General features: G+C 37.0%; 1 protein-coding gene across 2 annotated transcripts in view; it reads right to left on the bottom strand.

Annotated features, from left to right (window-relative positions):
* Positions 1-1,430: 1,430 nt before the first annotated feature.
* LOC127432359 (ciliary neurotrophic factor receptor subunit alpha-like) overlaps positions 1,431-21,591 on the bottom strand; it is a 104,230-nt gene continuing 84,069 nt past the window's right edge. For both annotated transcript variants that reach the window (XM_051683333.1, XM_051683334.1), the window contains exons 8-12: positions 17,016-17,163; positions 15,082-15,174; positions 10,928-11,030; positions 10,761-10,840; positions 1,431-7,054 (exon numbers count right to left, since the gene is read on the bottom strand). In XM_051683333.1, coding sequence (XP_051539293.1) covers positions 10,762-10,840; positions 10,928-11,030; positions 15,082-15,174; positions 17,016-17,163 — 423 coding nt within the window. In that variant the 3' untranslated portion in view covers positions 1,431-7,054; position 10,761. The remainder of the gene's footprint in view (positions 7,055-10,760; positions 10,841-10,927; positions 11,031-15,081; positions 15,175-17,015; positions 17,164-21,591) is intronic.

Genomic DNA, 21,591 nt, shown 5'->3' with positions numbered 1-21,591 from the left:
CAGATGGTAGGCAATTAAGGTCACAGTTATAAAAACTTAGGACACTAAAGAGACCTTTCTACTGACTCTGAAAAACACCAAAAGAAAGATGCCCAGGGTCCCTACTCATCTGCATGAACGTGCCTTAAGCATGCTGCATGGAGGCATGAAGACTACAGATGTGGCCAGGGCAATAAATTGCAATGTCCGTACTGTGAGAGGACTGATGAGACAGGAAGGACAGCTGATCAAAAAGTGCTCTTCACTGACAAGTTGCAGTTTTGTCTCACCAGGGGTGATGGTTGGATTCGCATTTATCGTTGAAGGAATGGGCGTTACACCGAGGCCTGTACTCTGAAGCGGGATCGAGGTGAAGGTGAAGGGTCCGTCATGGTCCGGGGCGGTGTGTCACAGCATCATCGGACTGAGCTTGTTGTCATTGCAGGCAATCTCAATGCTGTGCGTTACAGGAAAGACATCCTCCTCCCTCATGTGGTACCCTTCCTGCAGGCTCATCCTGACATGACCCTCCAGCATGACAATGCCACCAGCCATACTGCTCATTCTGTGCATGATTTCCTGCAAGACCGGAATGTCAGTGTTCTGCCATGGCCAACGAAGAGCCCGGATCTCAATCCCATTGAGCACGTCTGGGACCTGTTGGATCGGAGGGTGAGGGCTAGGGCCATTCCCCCCAGAAATGCAAGTGCCTTGGTGGAAGAGTGGGTTAATATCTCACAGCAAGAACTGGCAAATCTGGTGCAGTCCATGAGGAGGAGATGCATTGTAGTACTTAATCCAGCTGGTGGCCACACCAGATACTGACTGTTACATTTGATTTTGATACAAATATTTACACGTTAAGTTTGCTGAAAATAAAAGCAGTTGCAATCTGCACTGTTCTTACACTTTAGTTTAGAACTGCACGAACACAAGCAGAGTGATACACACAGTGAAGCGTCCGAGTGATGATTGTGTAAGACCATCAGTACTCATGGAACATCTCTTGTCCAATCAGATTCAAGGACCGGAACTAACTGTTGTGTGTGTGTGTGTGTGTGTATACTGTATATACGTATATATTTGACAAATATCATAAATTGTTTTTTAGCAAGAACTTTTCTCTGGGTTACTGTGCCCTGAACAAATATATAAAACACTAGTATGCCTATTTTTAAAAAAAAAAAAAAACTTAACACATATTGTTTTTTTTATTTTTATTGTTTTTATTGTATTATTTTTGTCACGACAACAACACGGCAACCTGTTTGAAATCAACATACAAAACCACTGCTAGAGAATTTGTGCAACTGAAATTTTGTTTAGTCTACATAAAGCTACAAACAGACATTTAATTTAAATTTATATTCTCAATTTAAACAAAGTACCAAATTTGGGAGATTGAATTTGAATAATCTGAAATGTATTCATGAAATCACTACATGGCATGGTCTTCTGATAAAATTACTTTTATTTAACAAAAATATGAACAGAAAAATAATAAAACATCTTATGTTGTACAGAAAAAAAAGAAAAAAAAAATACTATGTACATACTGGACATCTTTGTGCTCAACTTTCCCTATTTAACATGCAACAGTAGTCCAATGTTTTTTTATCTCCGCAATTAGATTTGAATTTTATATCATGCATGCAAGATTGAAGAAATGTTAAAGAGCAAATGGGAAATAAAAAGATATATATACACACCGATCAGCCACAACAGTAAAACCATCTGCCTAATATTGTGTAGGTCCCCCTCGTGCCACCAAAACAGCGCCAACCCGCATTTCAGAATAGCATTTCTTCTCACCACAATTGTACAGAGCGGTTATCTGAGTTACCGTACACTTTGTCAGTTCGAACCAGTCTGGCCATTCTCTGCTGATGTCTCTCATCAACAAGGCATTTCCATCCACAGAACTGCCCCTCATTGGATGTTTTTTGTTTTTGGCACCATTCTGAGTAAATTCTAGAGACGGTTGTGCTTGAAAATCCCAGGAGATCAGCAGTTACCAAAATACTCAAACCAGCCCATATGGCACCAACAATCATGCCATGGTCCAAATCACTGAGATCACATTTTTTCTCAATTCTGTTGCTTGACGTGAACATTAACTGATGCTCCTGACCCGTATCTGGATGATTTTACGCACTGCACTGCTGCCACACAATTGGGTAGTTAGATAATTGTATGGATGATTGTTGGTGCCAGACGGGCTGGTTTATTCAAATGCAAGAACTGACTGTTCACTTGCTGCCTGATATATCCCACGCCTTGACTGGTGCCATTGTAATGAGATAATAAATAATGTTGTAGCTGATATATAGATGCTAATAATAGATGGATAGCTTGTTTCCATTGGCTTTGTGTTCTGGAATCTTGCATCTTTCATCAGTGTGAGATTAAATTTATCTGATGCAAGACTTGTTGGTCAGAGTGGAGGAATTAGAACTGCACTGCAGGCCAACACATCTTTAGTGAGTCAGTTACAGATGGCATTGTTCAACACAGGTCTAAAAATAAACAAATCAATGAAAGTAACAATTGTGAGAAGATATTTTGTTAACAATTTACAATAATGCTTTGTACATTAACATTAGTAAATGCATAAGGTATCATTTCCTAATGAACAATACAGCATTTCTTAATCTTGGTCTATTTATAGAAATACTATTATTCCTTGTTAGTTCATAATGCAATAAATAATGTTAGAGTTTAAAAACCATTCAATGCTGAAAATGTGTATGTCGAAATGAACATTAACCAAGATTAATAAATACTGTAATAGTAATGTTCATTGATAGTTCATGTAATGTTATTGCATTAACTAAAGATAACATATACAACCTAATTGTAAAGTTTTACCAATTTCTTGAAAAAGCACGTTACAATTTTCAGATGCTTTACTAAATGTTCATGATCGTGATAACATTTGAGTACTACAGAAAAATAATATTTTAATCAAACAGTCTTAATTGCATCTCGTCTATGACATCAGTACTATACATAGTTGGGACATGCAATATACAGTATAGTATCATGTTCCAAAACTGGACCAGAAGTCTTCTACTTCTCCACAAGCAGAAACACATTTCTACCTCTTAAACCTTCAACCACAGCACCAACCATTAACCAACCCATAACTTTACAAAGTGTTAAACTCCAACAGAATGTTATTATTGCCCACATGCACAACTTTAACAAAAGCAGGGCACAAGTACATCTGCTAAACTAATATCACCAAACTGGCCACTGGAAAAGCTGACAAAACCTTTTTTTTTATTTTTATTTTTTTTATCAAAATCTAATTTAAAGGGGGATATCATAAGAGCACCAATCTCAGGCAAGTTTCAGTATAAATATTGCAGTCCATAAATGCACTACTACAGGTGGAACAGAAACAGTACAAAAAGGCACAAAAATAGCAGAGGTTATGAGTCAATGGTGCAAATATGCATGAAGAAACAAAAGTCTTCAGTCAATTTTCCCTTGAATTATCACAGTGAATCTTTAATAAAAAAAGAAGTGAGATATTTTAGATGTTCTTTTGGTGTTTGTGCACGTTTGCTGACATCACCAGAAAATATCACTGACTTTGAATGATCAGGATGACTTCCAAAGACATTCGGCAAAAATCCCGTGTCTTAGCAAGCACTAAGAAAAGAAAAAAGAAAAGAAAAAAGACCTTTCCCTATCCTTAGCTTTACTCAGTTCTCCCATGTTCATATTACTCAAAAATGTATGTAAATGGGGACTTAAATTAACTAAGCTGATTCAACTATAAAAAGTGTCTTGTCAGCTGTACTTAATCCATTTGCATTGGGACAACATATTGGGAAAAATATTTTTTGTTTGGTTAACTGAAACAGGCTTTGTATGGGACTCGACAGAGAGAGTAAATGTTAAAATAAAGTGTTATTTTATGTGTCTTTGTGCAAGATGAATATAAAGGGGGAGATTTGTTAGTGTTTAAATTAATATTCCGGGTTTAGTACAAGTTAAACTTGTGGCATAATGCTGATTACCACAAATTAATTTCGAATCATCCCTCCTTTTCATTAACAAAAGCAAAAATCAAGGCTACAGTGAGGCACTTACAATGGAAGTGAATGGGGGCCAATTTTTAGAGGGTTTAAAGGCAGAAATGTGAAACTTATAGTTTTACAGAAGCACTTACATTAATTCTTCTGTTAAAACTCATGTATTATTTGAGCTGTAAAGTTGTTTAAATTATCATTTTTACAGTAGTTTTAGGATTATAAGGTTTGTTGACATAACATCATCATGGCAACGAAGATGTAAAATTGGCTATAACTTTACACAGAAAAGGTTAGTAAGTGATTTTATCAAACTAAAATCATGTTTACACGCATGCTGTTTATGTCTTGTGGCTAAACTTTTGAAACAGTGGGCATTTTAACAAAAAAACTGGCCCCATTCACTTCTATTGTAAGTGGCTCCCTGTAACCAGATTTTTGAATTTTTTAAAGAAAAGGAGGAACGAGTCGAAATTTATTTTTAATCAGTATTATGCTACAAATGCTGTCGATTGAGCTTAACTTGTATTGAACCTGGAATATTCCTTTAATGTTTTGTGATGTTGAGATTTAAAAGAATTTCAGTAGTTTTGGGGGTTACCCCATGTTATATATGTGAAAAGTGGAGATTGACATTTTGAGTACTCTACATATTGCTTTATTGGTTGCACTTTATTTTACAGTACATGTACTTTCAGTATACTTATAGTGTTCTTACCCAAGAAAGTACTGAGTAATATTAGGTAACTACATGTACTTAATATGGGTTAAGGTAGGGTTGAGGTTAGGTTTAGGGTTAGTACCTAATATTTACTGTAGTTGTTGTAATATATAGTAAATGTAGACCAGTACTGTAAAATAAAGTACTACTGCTTCATCCATTGAGCAATTGCTGTTAACTACAGCATAATTACCAAGCTGCTCTCACTAGTGCTTCCCACCAGCATATATTTAGCATGCTAACATTCCTGTCACTAGCTGGCCTTTCACTAAAAGAGTTTCATTTAAATTATTTTGACATGTTACATTTTGTTGGGTTTACTTGATTCAATTAGGTTTCCGCTACTTGAAGTATTTAAGTTGATATTACATGGTGCTTTTCATTTAAAGAAACTCATTTCAAACATGTGCAACCACTGTCCATGATTGAATCAAGTTCAGCCAAAGAGTTATTTCTTTTTTTGAGTGAGGAGCACAAAGAACTTGCATTTTAAAACATCAAAAACCTAATCAATACCTAATGTTGTACAAAAGACTGATTAGAAATGTAAGTTTTAAGAATTTGATAAGCAGCACCATCAAAGACGCAACGATACAGGAGGGCGAGATAACATTTGATGGTTATGGATACATCTCATTTCAGATACAAAGACTTTATAATGTCAACATAACACACTTATGTCTTTGTATAGACAATGTTAATTTTTTTGTTTATACCTAGAAAGGACAAGTATGATGATTTAGCATGTATAAAAGGAAAACAAAACGCATGCACTTGAGCTTTATATCACTGGGGAATCAATGTACAACAGAACAATCCGCTGTATAGAAATTATATACAATATAACTGCATAAATGTATAACAATATAACTTTGTAGATGAGCTTCAATAGAATTCTAATATCATGAATATGCATTAGCTTCAACATAGAAACAAATCAGCTTTAAGATATAAACACATCACCTTACAAATGCGTGACATTGTAAGATTGATTTACATTCATGTCTCGATTCAATGCACTGAGGATGAACATTTTCTTTAGTTGAAAAATAAGTCTATTCCAAGGAGGGAAAACAGAAATGAAATGCATTCATTGCATTGAAGGTCCAATTTCTGTTAAACACCAGCTTGCCGAAGTTTGTGTCACTCATTGTAGGCAGTCAATGAGGCTTGTGTGTCACAGTACTGATAATCGTTACTGGGGTATACTGTACTTTCAAGACATTACCTCCAAGGTTCGTGTCAAGATGAACATCACAAAAAAATAAATAAAATAAAAAATCATTTTTGTCTTGTTTTCCAGTAAAAATATCTAAACAGCCTTACAACAAGATACATTTACTTGAGAAGCAATAAGACAATAGGACTTCTTGATTATGTCTAAATTAACAGAATTTTGTGACATATATACTTAAACAAGATAAAAATGACAGTGGGGTGGGACTTAATTCAAGGTATACTCTCTAAAAGCAAGTCTTGTTCTCTTACACAATACTGCTTATAGTAAATGTGTCTTGTTTTAAGGATGCTTAGGGGTGTTTATTTACTTTTACTAGAAAACAATTAAAAAACTGATTAAGATTTATTGATTTATTTTTGCAGTTAAATGCAATTTATGGGAGTTTACTGCAGAGAACTAGATGCTTAAGATCTGGTTGAAAACTAACCAGTTACAAAAATCAGTTGCAGACGTGTCCACCTGTCATGAAATTCGATCTTAGACATTTTCACGAAACAGTGTTGTGGAAAAAAATCTGTATCCATCAGTGGAGTGCCAAGACAATGGCAAATATTATGTACTCCACAGATAGCAGCTGTTTAAGGTTATCGAGTCCCGTTTTTGCCAGACGAGTGAGTTTTTGTGTACTGAAACGTAGACAACAGCAGTTTTTCCATAATGCCCCATGCGCTGCACACATCCAGCTGACTGCTCAACTTTTTCACAGCATTCCAAGAGTCACAGATGGAGTATAGTGGAGTATGGGGAGTATAGGAAACTTTTGATAGTTTTTGATTGTCCAAGCCTTTTGAAAGAAAGAAAAAGAAAGAAAAAGAAAGAAAGAAAGAAAGAAAGGAAGAAAGAAAAAGAAAGAAATCTTTGTGTTTTTCCATTGCATTGTGCTACATTGTAGACCTGTACATGTTCACAGTTCACGGGACTCAGAACTCAGCCAAAAGGAGCCCATCCCCTGAGCAGCGAGAGGAGAGGTGGATTGTGGGTTATGTAGTCTGTCAGCGCCGCAGTGGCATTGGTGGTGATTCCCTATCCTGATGCCCTATGAGGGCCGAACTGGAGACTGAGAACTTCTTAAATCTTGAGAGAGAAAAAAAAAAAAAAAAAAAAAAGAGAAAAAAAAAAAATGAATTTAAAAGCCCAAATTTTAAATTCCTTTATTTACTCACAATTATAATTACTATAATAACACCCAGTGTGCTACAGAGGCCATGCAGATTACACGCGCACTCTTGCAATAGATGCAGGGTGCGTGAATGAGGAACCAAACATGCAATTTAAATTCATTCATTCATTCATTCATTTATTTATAAAGCACTTTCCAACTACATGGTAGCTCAAAGTGCTGTACATTCATAAAAGCCAGAAAACATAAAAATACAAATTACAGACCACATTAAAACATCAAACAATACACCAATGCCTCTACTCAAAGGCCAAGGAATACAAATACATTTTAACATGAGCTTTAAAAGTAGAAACGCTAGGAGCAGCTCTAATTCTAATCTAGTGGCAGACCGTTCCATAATCTAGGCCCTGCAACTGAAAAGGCACGATCACCTTTTGATTTAAAATTAGATCGAGGCACCAAGAGTAATAATTTGTAAGCTGATCTTAGTGTTCTCCAAGGCTGCTGTAAAGAAATTAGGCCAGACACATAAGCGGGAGCCATTCCATGGACTGCTTTAAACACATACAGTAATACCTTATATTTTATCCTAAATTCAACCAGCAGCCAGCAAAGCGAAGCCAGAATTGGCGAGATGTGATCCCCCTTCTTTGCCCCAACAAGCAGCCTTGCTGCTGAGTTTTGAATTAGCTGCAGTCTCTAACTCGAGGCCTGACAGGATCCGATATAAAGTACATTGCAGTAATCTAAATGCGATGAAATACAGGCATGAATCACTTTCTACAAATCATTGGCTGAAACAATGCGCTTAAGCTTAGCAATTGCTCTGATTTGGAAAAAGCAGCTCTTAACCACAGCATTTATCTGCTTATCTAGTTTAAGATCCAGATCAAGGACAACCCCCAAGTTTCTAATTTGACTCTGAAGATGGGCTGACCATGGACCCAGATTTGGAGAAATGTTCAATGCTCCATCGGCTGGCCCATAAATCATTATCTCTGTCTTCCCTGTATTTAATTGGAGTAGATTGTGAGCCAACCAACTTTTAAGCTCTTCCAAGCATGCCAATAAAGAATTAAAAACACTGTTGCTGGATTTCAAGGGCAGATAAATTTGAGTAACGTCAGCATTAACATGATATCATATTTCTAAAAATCATGCCCAAAGGAAGCATATACAAAGAAAACAACATAGGCCCCAAAACAGACCCCTGAGGAACCCCACAAGTAACAGGCGCAAGGGACGATGAGAAGTCGCCAATCTTTACTAAGAACACTCTATTTGCAGGATTAGAGAAGAACCACTGAAGAGCAATCCCACTGATCCCCACCATTTTAGATAACTGCTCAATGAGACACGCATGATCTATAGTACCAGATGCTGCATTCAGATCAAGTAAAATTAAAGCAGCATAATTGCCTGAATCCCTAATTATAAGCAGGTCAACTCTTAAAAGAGCAGACTCTGTGCTATAACCCGTCCTAAAACCTGACTGAAATTTTTCCAAGATATTATTCTTCTCCAAAAATGGGGTTAACTGCAATAGAACTACTTTCTCAAGAATTTTTGACAGCCAAGGTAGGAGAAAGTTTAGTTTGGATTTCTGCCTCATTGTTCATAATTGCGTTTGTCTACAGTATATAAGCAAAATAAGTTAAAAGATTTTTTTAAGGCATAATCTTGCCATAATCTTAAGGCACTGAACTGGTAAGCGGAAGGTTGTTGGTTCAATCCCCACAGCCACCACCATTGTGTCCTTGAGCAAGGCACTTAACTCCAGGTTGCTCCAGGGGGATTGTCCCTGTAATCAGGGCACTGTAAGTCGCTTTGGATAAAAGCGTCTGCCAAATGCATAAATGTAAATGTAAATAATCTACAATCACATTATTCATTTAAATCACACAATGATTAATTGAATGAAGGCATTACAGACATCACAGCTTCAATTTTTGTTACAGCATGATTTTCTGTAAAGCTGCATTAATAGTTGTTCTTTCTGGGTAGCTCAGTGAGTAAAGACGCTGACTACTACCCCTGGAGTCGTGAGTTCGAATCCAGGGCGTGCTGAGTGACTCCAGCCAGGTCTCCTAAGCAACCAAATTGGCCCGGTTGCTAGGGAGGGTAGAGTCACATGGGATAACCTCCTCGTGGTCGCTATAATGTGGTTCTCACTCTCGGTGGGGCGCGTGGTGAGTTGTGCGTGGATGCCGCAGGGAATAGCGTGAAACCTCCACACGTGCTATGTCTCTGCGGTAACGCGCTCAACAAGCCACGTAATATTGATGGTCTCAGATGAAGAGACAACTGAGATTTGTCCTCCGCCACCTGGATTGAGGTGAGTCACTACGCCACCATGAGGACTTAGAGCGCATTGTCAATTGGGCATTCTAAATTGGGGAGAAAAGTGGAGGAAAAAAAAAAAGTTGTTCTTTTCTTCCCCAATTGCAATATATTATGCATATTGTGAAAAATTTGGAGAATACACTTGGAAAGGTAGGTGATACTGTACTGCACCTTTACTTAATCATTATTTGTCATTTATTTGTTTAATTCTGTGAGCCTGCTTGGTTTAGATATCAGACTTATCTGCCTGTATAGACGACAGATTTCATTTATATTTCAATTACTGGTTCAGTAAATGATCCTGCGATGATATGCAAATCTATTATGCATAATCAGCAGTCTACCTTGTCTATTTCTGTTAGTTTGCATAAATTCAGACATGATATTATCCTTTATTCATACTGGCATAATAATTAGCGTAACAACAGTATTATTTCTCTATTTTTTTACTTTTTTTTTTTGCATGAACCAAACTCCCTGTACTCCATAAATACATTGAATGCTCGGAAAAGATTTTGAATCTTTTTACAGTTGTGCATTCTTCTGTTCAACACAATGCATTATGCATTTTTCACTTAACCACTATGAAAAATTAATTTTATAGTTAAAATTATCCCACTATTTATATTTTCATCTTCAATATTATAAATACAAAATAATTTAATAAAAATGTATGAATAATTATTAAGCCTAAATTTTAATACATTAACAGGTCTACCTACTCCATTGAAAGCATTAAAATGTAACACAGTAATAAATAAATTATAAACACAGTAAAAAATAAATTGAGGTTGCGCACGAGCACCCATGGACTGAAATGACATTCCTTTAATTATTACACCATGTGAAAGACTTTGGAAGATTACAGGCTAATACAGAACAGGCACATAATTGTATAAATCATCAAGCTTACATCTAGATATTTTCCATATGAGTCACAAATTTAGATCTAAAGATGATGATCAAGGAATGTCACATCACAAAGTTCGAAGTAAACACATGCCATTTGTGTCTTTGTACTCAGCTTTAGTTTTAGCTTTTAGAATTACAATGGATGTCCTTAGCTCATAATAAACTGTCTATAAACTATGGTGCTGTATGATTGTAATAAGCACAGGTTTTGTTCTATTCACTGATAGTAAATGGAGATTTGTTTGAAAGTGACTCCAATATTCTGTACACACATTGAATGAAATTTGAGGATTCATTCCAGCATTTAAATGCATATTTTTACTTTGAAAGACTTTGCAGTGTGTACGTGGACAATGTAAGGTTCACAAGATAGACCCCTGAAATGTAAGAATAGAGACTCACTTCAGATCGGTATGGACTTCATCTTCACCATGGAGGTCAGTTCCTGTTTCATCACATTGTCTCGTTTCTTTTGTCTCACCCTATTAAGAAATAATAAGATAAGATCACTGAGATTCATATATGCATTTTGTAATGAAATGCAGATACATATAAAGCACAAAGTTTACCATAGAAGGGCTATGATTGTTAACATCATGGCCACCATGACTGCAGCAAACAGCCCCAGTAAAACCAACAGGCCAAGGCTTCCATTTAAGCCTAACGATGAATCTAAAACAAAAGAAAAAACAAACCAAACCACAAAAACAAAGCAAAAACAAAACAAAAACAAAAATTAAAATGAGACATACTGTTTATTGATTGTATTTTTTTCCCCCCATTACTATTGAAATATTATTGTTTTACATAGTGATTGTGAGGGTAGCACAAAAAAAAAAAAAAAAAAAAAATTAAAATGGTACAGTCATTAATAAAAATGCTTTCCCCCCTCTTTTTTTCTAATTCTCTATCCTGAAAAATACTGTAAAATGGACCAGTTTGGAATATATTTTTGGTTTGTCTCAAGATTGTTGCATTCATTATCCTTGTGTTTTGCTCTCCTCAACACAGCGCTCAAGCAATGAAGACATTCCTTTGCACGTATGTTCATACCTACAATATGTTCCAGTTATCTAACTTCTGAAAAATGTTAATTATTCTTCTGGCAATCTGCTTCTTGGAAGTTCACATGACTATTAAAATCAGCATAAAACCAGCGTAACAGACCGTTGTTCAACTTTTGACAGATGCTGATTTTAGTGTTGGTATTTCTTTTTTTGCTAAATACTGTAAAAACTGTGAATCCATTTTACATTTTATTTTCTTAAAACAAACTTATTTACAATATATTATATATATATATATACACACACACACACATAGTTGCAGCCAAAAACATTGGCACCCTTGGTAAATATGAGAAAAGAATGCTGTGAAAAATATACCCTTATTTTTTATCCTTTTGGTTTTTCATTCAAAATATTCACAAAAATCTATCCTCAAATAGATATTAAACAATTCCAAACACAACACAAAGTTTTATCAAAAAACAAATATTTTTGTCAAATATATGTATGACACAATTATTGGCACCCTTGTTTTCAATACTTTGTGCAACCTGCTTTTGCCAAGATAACAGCTCTGAGTCTTCTCCTATAATGCATAATGAAGGTTGGAGAACACATGACAAGAGATCTGAGACCATTCCTCCACACAGAATCTCTCCAGATCCTTCAAATTCAGAGGTCCACGCTGGTGGACTCTCCTCTTCAGTTCACCCCACAGGTTTTCTATGGGGTTCAGGTCAGGAGGCTGGGATAGCCATGGCAGAACCTTGATTTTGTGGTCAGTGAACCATTTTTGTGTCTGGTTTTGTGTCATCTGGCACCAACAATCATGCCATGGTCCAAATCACTGCGATCACATTTTCCCCCCATTCTGATGGTTGATGTGAACATTAACTGATGCTCTTGACCCATATCTGCATGATTTTATGCACTGCTGCCACACGAATGGCTGATTAGTTAATTGCATGGATGATTGCTGGTGCCAGATGGGCTGGTTTGAGTACTTCTGTAACTGCTGATCTCCTGGGATTTTCACGCATAGCAGTCTCTAGAATTTACTCAGAATGGTGCCAAAAACAAAAAACATCCAGTGACCGGCAATTCTATGGATGGAAATGCCTTGTTGATGAGAGAAGTCAACAGAGAATGGCCAGACAGTTTCAAACTGACAAAGTCTATGGTAACTCAGATAACTGCTCTGTACAATTGTGGTGAGAAGAATATCATCTCAGAATGCTATTCAGAGATGCAGGTTGGCGCTGTTTTGGAGGCACAAGGGGGACCTACACAATATTAGGCAGATGGTCTTAATGTTGTGGCTGATCGGTGTGTGTGTGTGTGTGTGTGTGTGTATATATATATATATATATATATATATATAAACACACACAGTTGTGCTCAAAAGTTTGCATACCCTGGCAGAAATTGTGAAATTTTGGCATTGATTTTGAAAATATGACTGATTATGCCAAAAAAAAAAAAAAAAAAAAAAAAAAAACTTTTATTTAAGGATAGTGATCATATAAAGCTATTTATTATCACATAGTTGTTTGGCTCCTTTTTAAATCATAATGATAACAGAAATCACCTAAATGGCCCTGATCAAAAGTTTACATACCCTTGAATGTTTGGCCTTGTTACAGACACACAAGGTGACACACACAGGTTTAAATGGCAATTAAAGGTTAATTTCCCACACCTGTGGCTTTTTAAATTGCAATTAGTGTCTGTGTATAAATAGTCAATGAGTTTGTTAGCTCTCACGTGGATGCACTGAGCAGGCTAGATACTGAGCCATGGGGAGCAGAAAAGAACTGTCAAAAGACCTGTGTAACAAGGTAATGGAAATTTATAGAGATGGAAAAGGATATAAAAAGATATCCAAAGCCTTGAAAATGCCAGTCAATACTGTTCAATCACTTATTAAGAAGTGGAAAATTCGGGGATCTCTTGATACCAAGCCAATGTCAGGTAGACCAAGAAAGATTTCAGCCACAACTGCCAGAAGAATTGTTCGGGATAGAAAGAAAAACCCACAGGTAACCTCAGGAGAAATACAGGCTGCTCTGCAAAAAGACGGTGTTGTTGTTTCAAGGAGCACAATACGACGATACTTGAACAAAAATGAGCTGCATGGTCAAGTTGCCAGAAAGAAGCCTTTACTGCGGCAATGCCACAAAAAGCCCGGTTACAATATGCCTGACAACACCTTGACATGCCTCACAGCTTCTGGCACACTGTAATTTGGAGTGACGAGACCAAAATAGAGCTTTATGGTCACAGCCATAAGCGCTATGTTTGGAAAGGGCTCAACAAGGCCTGTAATGAAAAGAATACCATCCCCACTGTGAAGCATGGTGGTGGCTCACTGATGTGTTGGGGGTGTGTGAGCTCTAAAGGCACGGGGAATCTTGTGAAAATTGATGGCAAGATGAATGCAGCATGTTATCAGAAAATACTGGCAGACAATTTGCATTCTTCTGCACGAAAGCTGCGCATGGGATGCTCTTGGACTTTCCAGCATGACAATGACCCTAAGCACAAGGCCAAGTTGACCCTCCAGTGGTTACAGTAGAAAAAGGTGAAGGTTCTGGAGCGGCCATCACAGTCTCCTGACCTTAATATCATCGAGCCACTCTGGGGAGATCTCAAACGTGCGGTTCATGCAAGACGACCAAAGACTTTGCATGACCTGGAGGCATTTTGCCAAGACGAATGGGCAGCTATACCACCTGCAAGAATTTGGGGCCTCATAGACAACTATTACAAAAGACTGCACGCTGTCATTGATGCTAAAGGGGGCAATACACAGTATTAAGAACTAAGGGTATGCAGACTAATGAACAGGGGTCATTTCATTTTTTTCTTTGTTGCCATGTTTTGTTTTATGATTGTGCCATTCTGTTATAACCAACAGTTGAATATGAATCCCATAAGAAATAATAGAAATGTGTTTTGCCTGCTCACTCATGTTTTCTTTTAAAATGGCACATATATTACCAATTCTCCAAGGGTAAGCAAACTTTTGAGCAAACTTATATATATATATTTCCAGGTTTAAAGGGTAAAAAAAAATCCCAGATTTTTGATGTAGTCTCAGACTTTTGGACCCCATTGTACTGTATGTAAAAATTACACCATTTTAAATGTTATAAAAAATGATACAAACCCTTATTGTGGTACAAACCCACATTTATCATAAAAATACTCTTTATTAAAGTACTTTATGACTCAAATACAATTCCATCATCCAGGTCTTGAGCTGATAATTATGACAGTTGCACTCTGTACAGTGAGGACACATGCTAGAAAAGTACAGTTCTAAATAAAAGGGACTGGAAACAGTTAGCTAATTAACAGCAGAATGAGTCATGTTGGTGTCTGCCACATGACAGCATTAGGCAGGGCTGTTATTCTCCGATTGGTCAAAGCAATACAATGAGCAAAGCTCCGCCCACCACACACAATTCCAAACCATCTGGATAACGTTTAACGGGGGCGATAAAAAAAAGAATCTGGATAACATCTCAAACGCATCTAATACTACATGTTCAATCTGTGAATGTGTGTAATGTTCCCTTCCGAGATCTCTCAGTTGTTATGGGAAGGAAAGATAAATTGTCAAACAGAAAAGAAAAGCAACCCCTTGTATGTTTACTTTTAGAATTTTCTTTGAATTACTTCAATTTATAGAGTATGACATTTTGAAAGAATACCTAGAGACTTGTCTGTTGCCCGAACTGGAAATGACAAGTTGAAAAATGAATAGCTAAAATCCAGTGGTTCCTCTGTTGGCTCTTCCCAAGGGTCTAAAATTGTAAAACAAATATAATTAAATATATTTATATTGCATATGAATTATTCATGACCAGCTCCACTCTCAAATCATGTCAACATAACAGCAACAGAATACACATTTTAAAACACTGACAACCCAAAGGGCAACACTAATGGTGCAGTTTCTCTCAAGTCAAAGGAAAGCATGGTTCCTTCCAGGAGAACCATAGGAAATTTTCTACCTCTACTTTGTCAAATTATGTTGTTTTGACTTCATTTACTGCAATTAAATGTATACATTTTTAAGTGTCTTACTATAAGTGTCAAAAATGTTTGAGGCCATTGTATCAGTAAACAGAAAGTGATTCTGGTTTTGAGTAATGCATTTGTTAATGAGTGTAAGGCCATAAACATACTCAACGCCAATGCACTGCAAGCTCCCAGCCCTGTTATACATACTGTACTTAAAGGTACAGTTCACCTAAAAACAAAAATTCTGCAATTTACCTACTCTCATGGCATTCCAAACCTGCGTGATGTTCTTTCTTCCATGGGACTTAAAAGGAGAAAATTCGATGATATTCAGTGCAGTCCAAACTTTCAAGTTTAAAAAAAGGAGGCAAAAGCAGCAAATATTCCAAGTGTTCTGAAGACATATGATATTTTTGTGTAATACACAGACTCAAATTTAAGCCATTATTCACTGAAAACCTTTACATATGCCCTAGCTTTGACGTATTCATGCGAGTTCATGAGTGTGGCGATATCTGATTCGTGAACAAATTTGTGAATTGGTCTAGTTGTTTCATTCACAAACTCACTGATTTGGCTGCAGCAGTTAACAGCTCATTGGAGAGGAAGAATAGCCATAAATGAGCCATAAATTTTGGTTTGTTGCTCAAAGAAATGTTATCGTATGGCTTCAGAAGACTTTAAATATAGTGCACAAGTGTTATGGACAACTTTTATGACACTTTTATTGTGCTTTGCTTCGTTTTTGAAGTTTGAAAGCTTTTGTCCCTCCCTGTCCATTGTAATTGTGTGGAAAACAGTCTTTAAATTCCCTCCTTTTGTGTTCTGCCGAAGAGAGAAAGTCACTGAGGTTTGAAACAACATGAGGGTGAGTAAATGATGACAGTTTTCATTTTTGGATGAACTATTCCTTCAATGTTATTTATTTTTTTTATTTTTTTTTATGTGTGGATCCTATTACATTATTCAAAAATACATTCAAAATACAATTCATACAAAGATGACTTCAACTTATCTATGAAAAACATGTTCAATTTCTAAATGAAATTTTATTTTGATATTTTTAGGGGGTCTAAAATTGTATTTATTTATTTATTTTTTGTGGTGTAAATGTCCAGAAAACGTAAAATAATAATAATAATAATAAAAGACTCATTAAAAGGCTGAAATTCTTAAAAAAAAAAAGAAATAAAAAAAAAAAAGAAAGAAATTTGGCATAAGTACTTTGACATAATTTTAAATGTAAAAAAAAATGTACTATAAAAAAACTGAGTAAACCTATGACAAATGGATAGTACTGGTCAAATGGAGTTGATGTTCACGACATAAAAAAAATAAAATAAATCACAACAATTTAAAATAATTCTAAATTGTGTACAATCATGTGTTCAAGATGCAAGAAAAGCATTTTAAAACTACTTGACATTTTTAGTCTATAAACTATTTTATAGTAGAAAATGTTTTAAAAAAAAATTATGAAACCAACATGAATAAAAACATTACATATCTAAGAATTTGGGATGTGTTTTGAATTAAATTTTTAAAACTTTTAAATCTCTCTTCTTTTTTTTTATCTCAGAGATCTCAGTGAGGATCTGTTTGTGTGTGTTGGGTCACTCACTGATCCAAGGTCGGGCCTCTACCACATGACTCCATTCACTCCACTGGCTGTGATTGATCAGGGCGTCCTTAGCTCTGATCTGGATCTGATGTAGATGACCCACCAGAGCATCCATGATCCTCAGACTGGTGTTGTCCTCTGTCTCCAGCTGAAGAAACATCAATACATACATCCACTTAACAAAGGACATCACTGTCAAAACCGCTTCAGACTGCTGCAAGTATTGATACTGGCAAATCCTCCACCCATGCTGGAATTGATCCCTACTTCAGGGGTTTTACTGCATAATAAAGTGTGAAACATTTAAATTATTTATTCATAACCACCACATTTAAACAACAGCATCCTGTTCTCAAGCTTTCACATACAGTGGGGTCCAAAAGTCTGAGACCACATTGAAAAGCTGAGATTTTTTATTATTTATTTATTTTCATTTAAACCTGGGAATAAACTTGATTGAAATTTTTAAAACAAAGGTATGACATAAAATAAAGAATACGTAAGATTCTGCACCATTTCTATATTCGATTGTAACAAAGTTCTTTAACTCTCTGAAGGAGAAGGGAGCTGGGCAAACATCCAACGTAAGACACTTTATTGTCTTATTGCACTTTTCAGTGTAACAAAACATTCAACGCCACTGCTTTTCAGCAGCACCAACACACATTAACGGGGTGCTTTTCAGCTCCACACCGACACACACAGCTTCCTTGCGTCTCTCTCTCTCTGTGTCTCTCCCGACTGCAGCTCTGGTTGCGGCTTTATCTCTCGCCCGCCAACACCACAATCACCAACAACTGGGCAAGATAATTTGCTCCAGGTGTCCATCCCAGTCTCACTCCGCACCGTCGTTGCTCGGCCCCGCCCACCACATACCCCCATCGCCCGACTCAGGCTGGGAAGCTCTCTGGCCTGTGCCTTACTCCCCACATTTCTGGAGAGGAGCCGCTGCCCTTTCAGCCGACCCAGCGCCTGATGGTTTTCCCCACCTCCGGGAAACAGGAACAGCTCTAGGGGAAGGAGAGGGGGAGGGAGGAGCAAGAGAAGGAGAGAGAGAGAGATAGAGAGAGAGAGAGAAGAAAAAAACTTGTCGGCTCCCAAACACGCTGCCCACCCGGTCCTCAGTCAGCTAGAACACCTCTGTCAGCGATGCTGGCGATGGCACTGGGCTCGCTCAGCCGTCCTTTTTGGTTGCCTGCTGACGAACCGCTTCAGTACCACCAGATCGTGTATCCTCAGCGCTGCGTTCTTGAGCCAGCAGCGAGGACTCCGGGAGAGCATGGTCTTCCTCCAAAGTCCCGGGTTTCGTTCTTTAACTATCTGAAGGAGGCGGGAGCCGGGCAAACATCCAACATAAAACACTTTATTGTCAGCACTTTTCAGTGTAACAAAACTTTCAACACCACTGCTTTTCAGCAGCATGAACACACATTAACGGGGTGCTTTTCAGCTTCACACAGACAGACACAGCGTCCTTGTGTCTCTCCCGACTGCAGCTCTGGTTGTGGCTTTATCCAGATAATTCACTCCAGGTGTCCATCCCAGTCTCGCTCCGCACCGTCGTTGTACAGTATGCACTAGAATATAAAGCAATCCAAATCATACCAAATACTATAAAAAAAAATTATTTAAAAAAATCTTAAATTCAATTTTAAGTTCACTCATACTGTTACTCTGATTTAAAAAAAAAAAAAAAAAAAAAAAAAAAAAACTTTTTGTATTAAGAAAATGTAAAACAGAACCATTTTCACTTGTATCTCAGTCTCAGATTTTTTGGACCCCACTGTACCTAATTGATAAAAAAAAAAAATACAACGCAAAAGTAGTTTTATACTTTTGTATATTTGAACTCATGAACCAATAAAAAAATGGATGTTTCCAACAGCTTGCTTGTTCACTGGTCGGCTAAAGCATAAACAATGCCCGGCACACAAGGGGCTACAAACACACATATAAAAAAAAAAAAACTCCAAGCACACACACCCACAAACACAAACACACACACACACACACACACAAACACACCTGGAGACAAACAGCCAAAATCTGGTTGTTTGATGAAAGGCCAAGCAGCCTGGCGAAAATAGATACGAACAACTAGAGCTCTGAGATAGGATAGCAGTGTGTGTGTGTATACATAACTGTTTACTGAAGACTCATAAAGAGAGGCTATATGAGTCTTTATATCTCACAGAGATAAGAGGAAGGAGGAAGAGTTTCTTATGGTGACTTTATGACTTTATTATGTGCTGGAAACAATTAATTTGGATGCTAAATGTAAATGATTTTGGAATATTGAAGATATCACATCAGGGAAAACAAATTCTTTCTTGTTCTTTTCAAATAAAAGAGTTGGATGTAGCCTACTACATATAGACATATAACAGATGATTTCGGATGTCATTATTTAATTCAGTAATATCACCTGATAGTTTAAATGGCCACGTTCACACAGCAGCAGAATATGGTTGTCAGTCCTATATTTGAGTGCTTAATACGAATACGTTCACACACAGGTTTGTCATGTACAAGAGTGACAACCTCATTCTATAACCAAACTGACACCCATACATTTTTAGGACTCACAACCAAAAAAGTCAAATGTCCTGACATTTAGAAGTAAGTAAACGTAAAATATTTTAAAAGTAAATTCCTTTCAAAAGTAATCCATACGACTCCAGTGGATTAATTAATGTCTTCTCAAGCAAAACGCTAAGCGTGTATAAGAAATAGATCAATATTTGAAACTTTTTATTAGTTGGATTACTTTTATGATGGCTATATGTGCTTTTTGGAGCTTAAAAAATCTGGCACCCATTCACTTGCATATAACTGTCCTACAGAGTTGAAATATTCTTCCAAAAATCTTCTTTTGCGTTCTACTGTAGAAAGAAAGTCATACACACTTGCGATGGAATGAGGGTGAGTAAATAATGAGAGAATTTTAACTAAACTATTATGAACTATTTTTTTATGTGCAGCGCTATGCGATATGTAAGACAGGCAAAGTCAGTGGGCGTGGCCATGAAGTTTTGATATTTTCTTGAAAGCATGCGCTAATTCTAGGCACAAGCGGGTTGGCGAAAGTGCATGAGCAAAGCGCTAATGTGCTGGGTCAAGTACAATTTAATTTGGATGTTTTTCTCTGGTTTCTATTTTACATTCCATTCCCTGTCAAGCAACGGCGATATAAATGAAAACAGCCTGTTCATAAGAATTTGGTAGTGTAAATGGCCTGTATATTTAATAATCAGTGTTGAGCAATCTACTCAAAAATTTAGCTAGGTAAGCTACCAACTACTCAACAGAAAAATTTGTAATGCTAAGCTGAAAGCTACACTTCAGAAAAAGACAAGCCCAGAACCAACTCTAAACAAGAGTCGATGACCGGCAAGGGCTGAAGGTCCCCAGTGTGTTTTACCGAAGCCGAAGCGAGAAGCAGCACAATCTTCAGAGAAAGTATGTGTAAGCTTACCAGGGCTCGACATTAACGCTTGTCCGGGACAAGTGGAAATTTTGAACGGGCAAGTTAAGAGAATTTTACTTGCCCGACCGGACAAGTAGACTGATTAAAATCTCAGTAATGAATGTTAGCTCAATAGCGCGGGATTGCAGGGACCGAGCACAATTTTAATAATTCCCACGTTTCACTTTCAAAATGCGGGGAATTCCCTCTATTGCATCGCCCTCTCTCCCTCTCACCTTCACTTGTGGTGCAGCATTCAGCAACTTGTGAGTGCGAGCAGTGGGGAAGCGCATATTTACTGAACTTTAGATATATAAACGGGTATAAACCTGTTAATTGGACTTGCGAAATAAAACTATTGCTCCCGTTTATAATCAACAAAGCTGTCTTCATTGCAAGCGCGCAACGTTGGAGAGATCTCATTTTGTCTCGTCACATCTTGGCGCTCCCTCATAAAACAGCAAGAAAGGCAGAAACTGCAAAAATCCTGTGTAATAATACCATCTATAGAGTGATGAGAAATGCTTACAACAGACCCCATTACATCTCTCATCTTTCTAGAGCTCCATCTAATGTATGTATCTGAGGTAATTTCTCTGCCATGTGAATCAGTCAATTTTAATCAGTATATAACAATATACATTATAATAATATTAACACTGTAACATTAATACATTACACACAATGAAAACATAATATTCCGTGGAACTAAAAAGGAGGTGTTAGGGTGAATGTTAATTTCAGTCTCAATCCACTTTTATTTTATGGGGGGAAAAAAAGATGCAGTGACAATGAATAGTGACTGTGACTATCATTCTGCCAAAAATCAAATTTTGTGTTCCTCAGAAGAGAGAAATTCATACAGGTTTGAGGGTTAGTAATGATTTACCATCTTTCTGCACTGTGTTCTTAATGGTTCTTAGGTGTAAATGATGACGATGGAGGCTTTTCTTTTTTCTTTCTTACATCCTTGTTTTTGTCTCCGGACAAGTAACTTTTTTACTCTGACAAGTGAATGATCAATTTACCAATCCGAAGGACAAGTATATGACAATGCTTAATGTCAAGCCCTGCTTACTGTATCAAGTGGCTTGAACAGGGGTAACCCGT

The sequence above is a fragment of the Myxocyprinus asiaticus genome, chromosome 42, assembly GCF_019703515.2.
Source record: "Myxocyprinus asiaticus isolate MX2 ecotype Aquarium Trade chromosome 42, UBuf_Myxa_2, whole genome shotgun sequence".
Lineage (NCBI taxonomy): Eukaryota > Metazoa > Chordata > Actinopteri > Cypriniformes > Catostomidae > Myxocyprinus > Myxocyprinus asiaticus.
The sequence above is the reverse complement of the archived record's forward strand: the minus strand, read 5'-3'. Positions and strand labels throughout refer to the sequence as shown.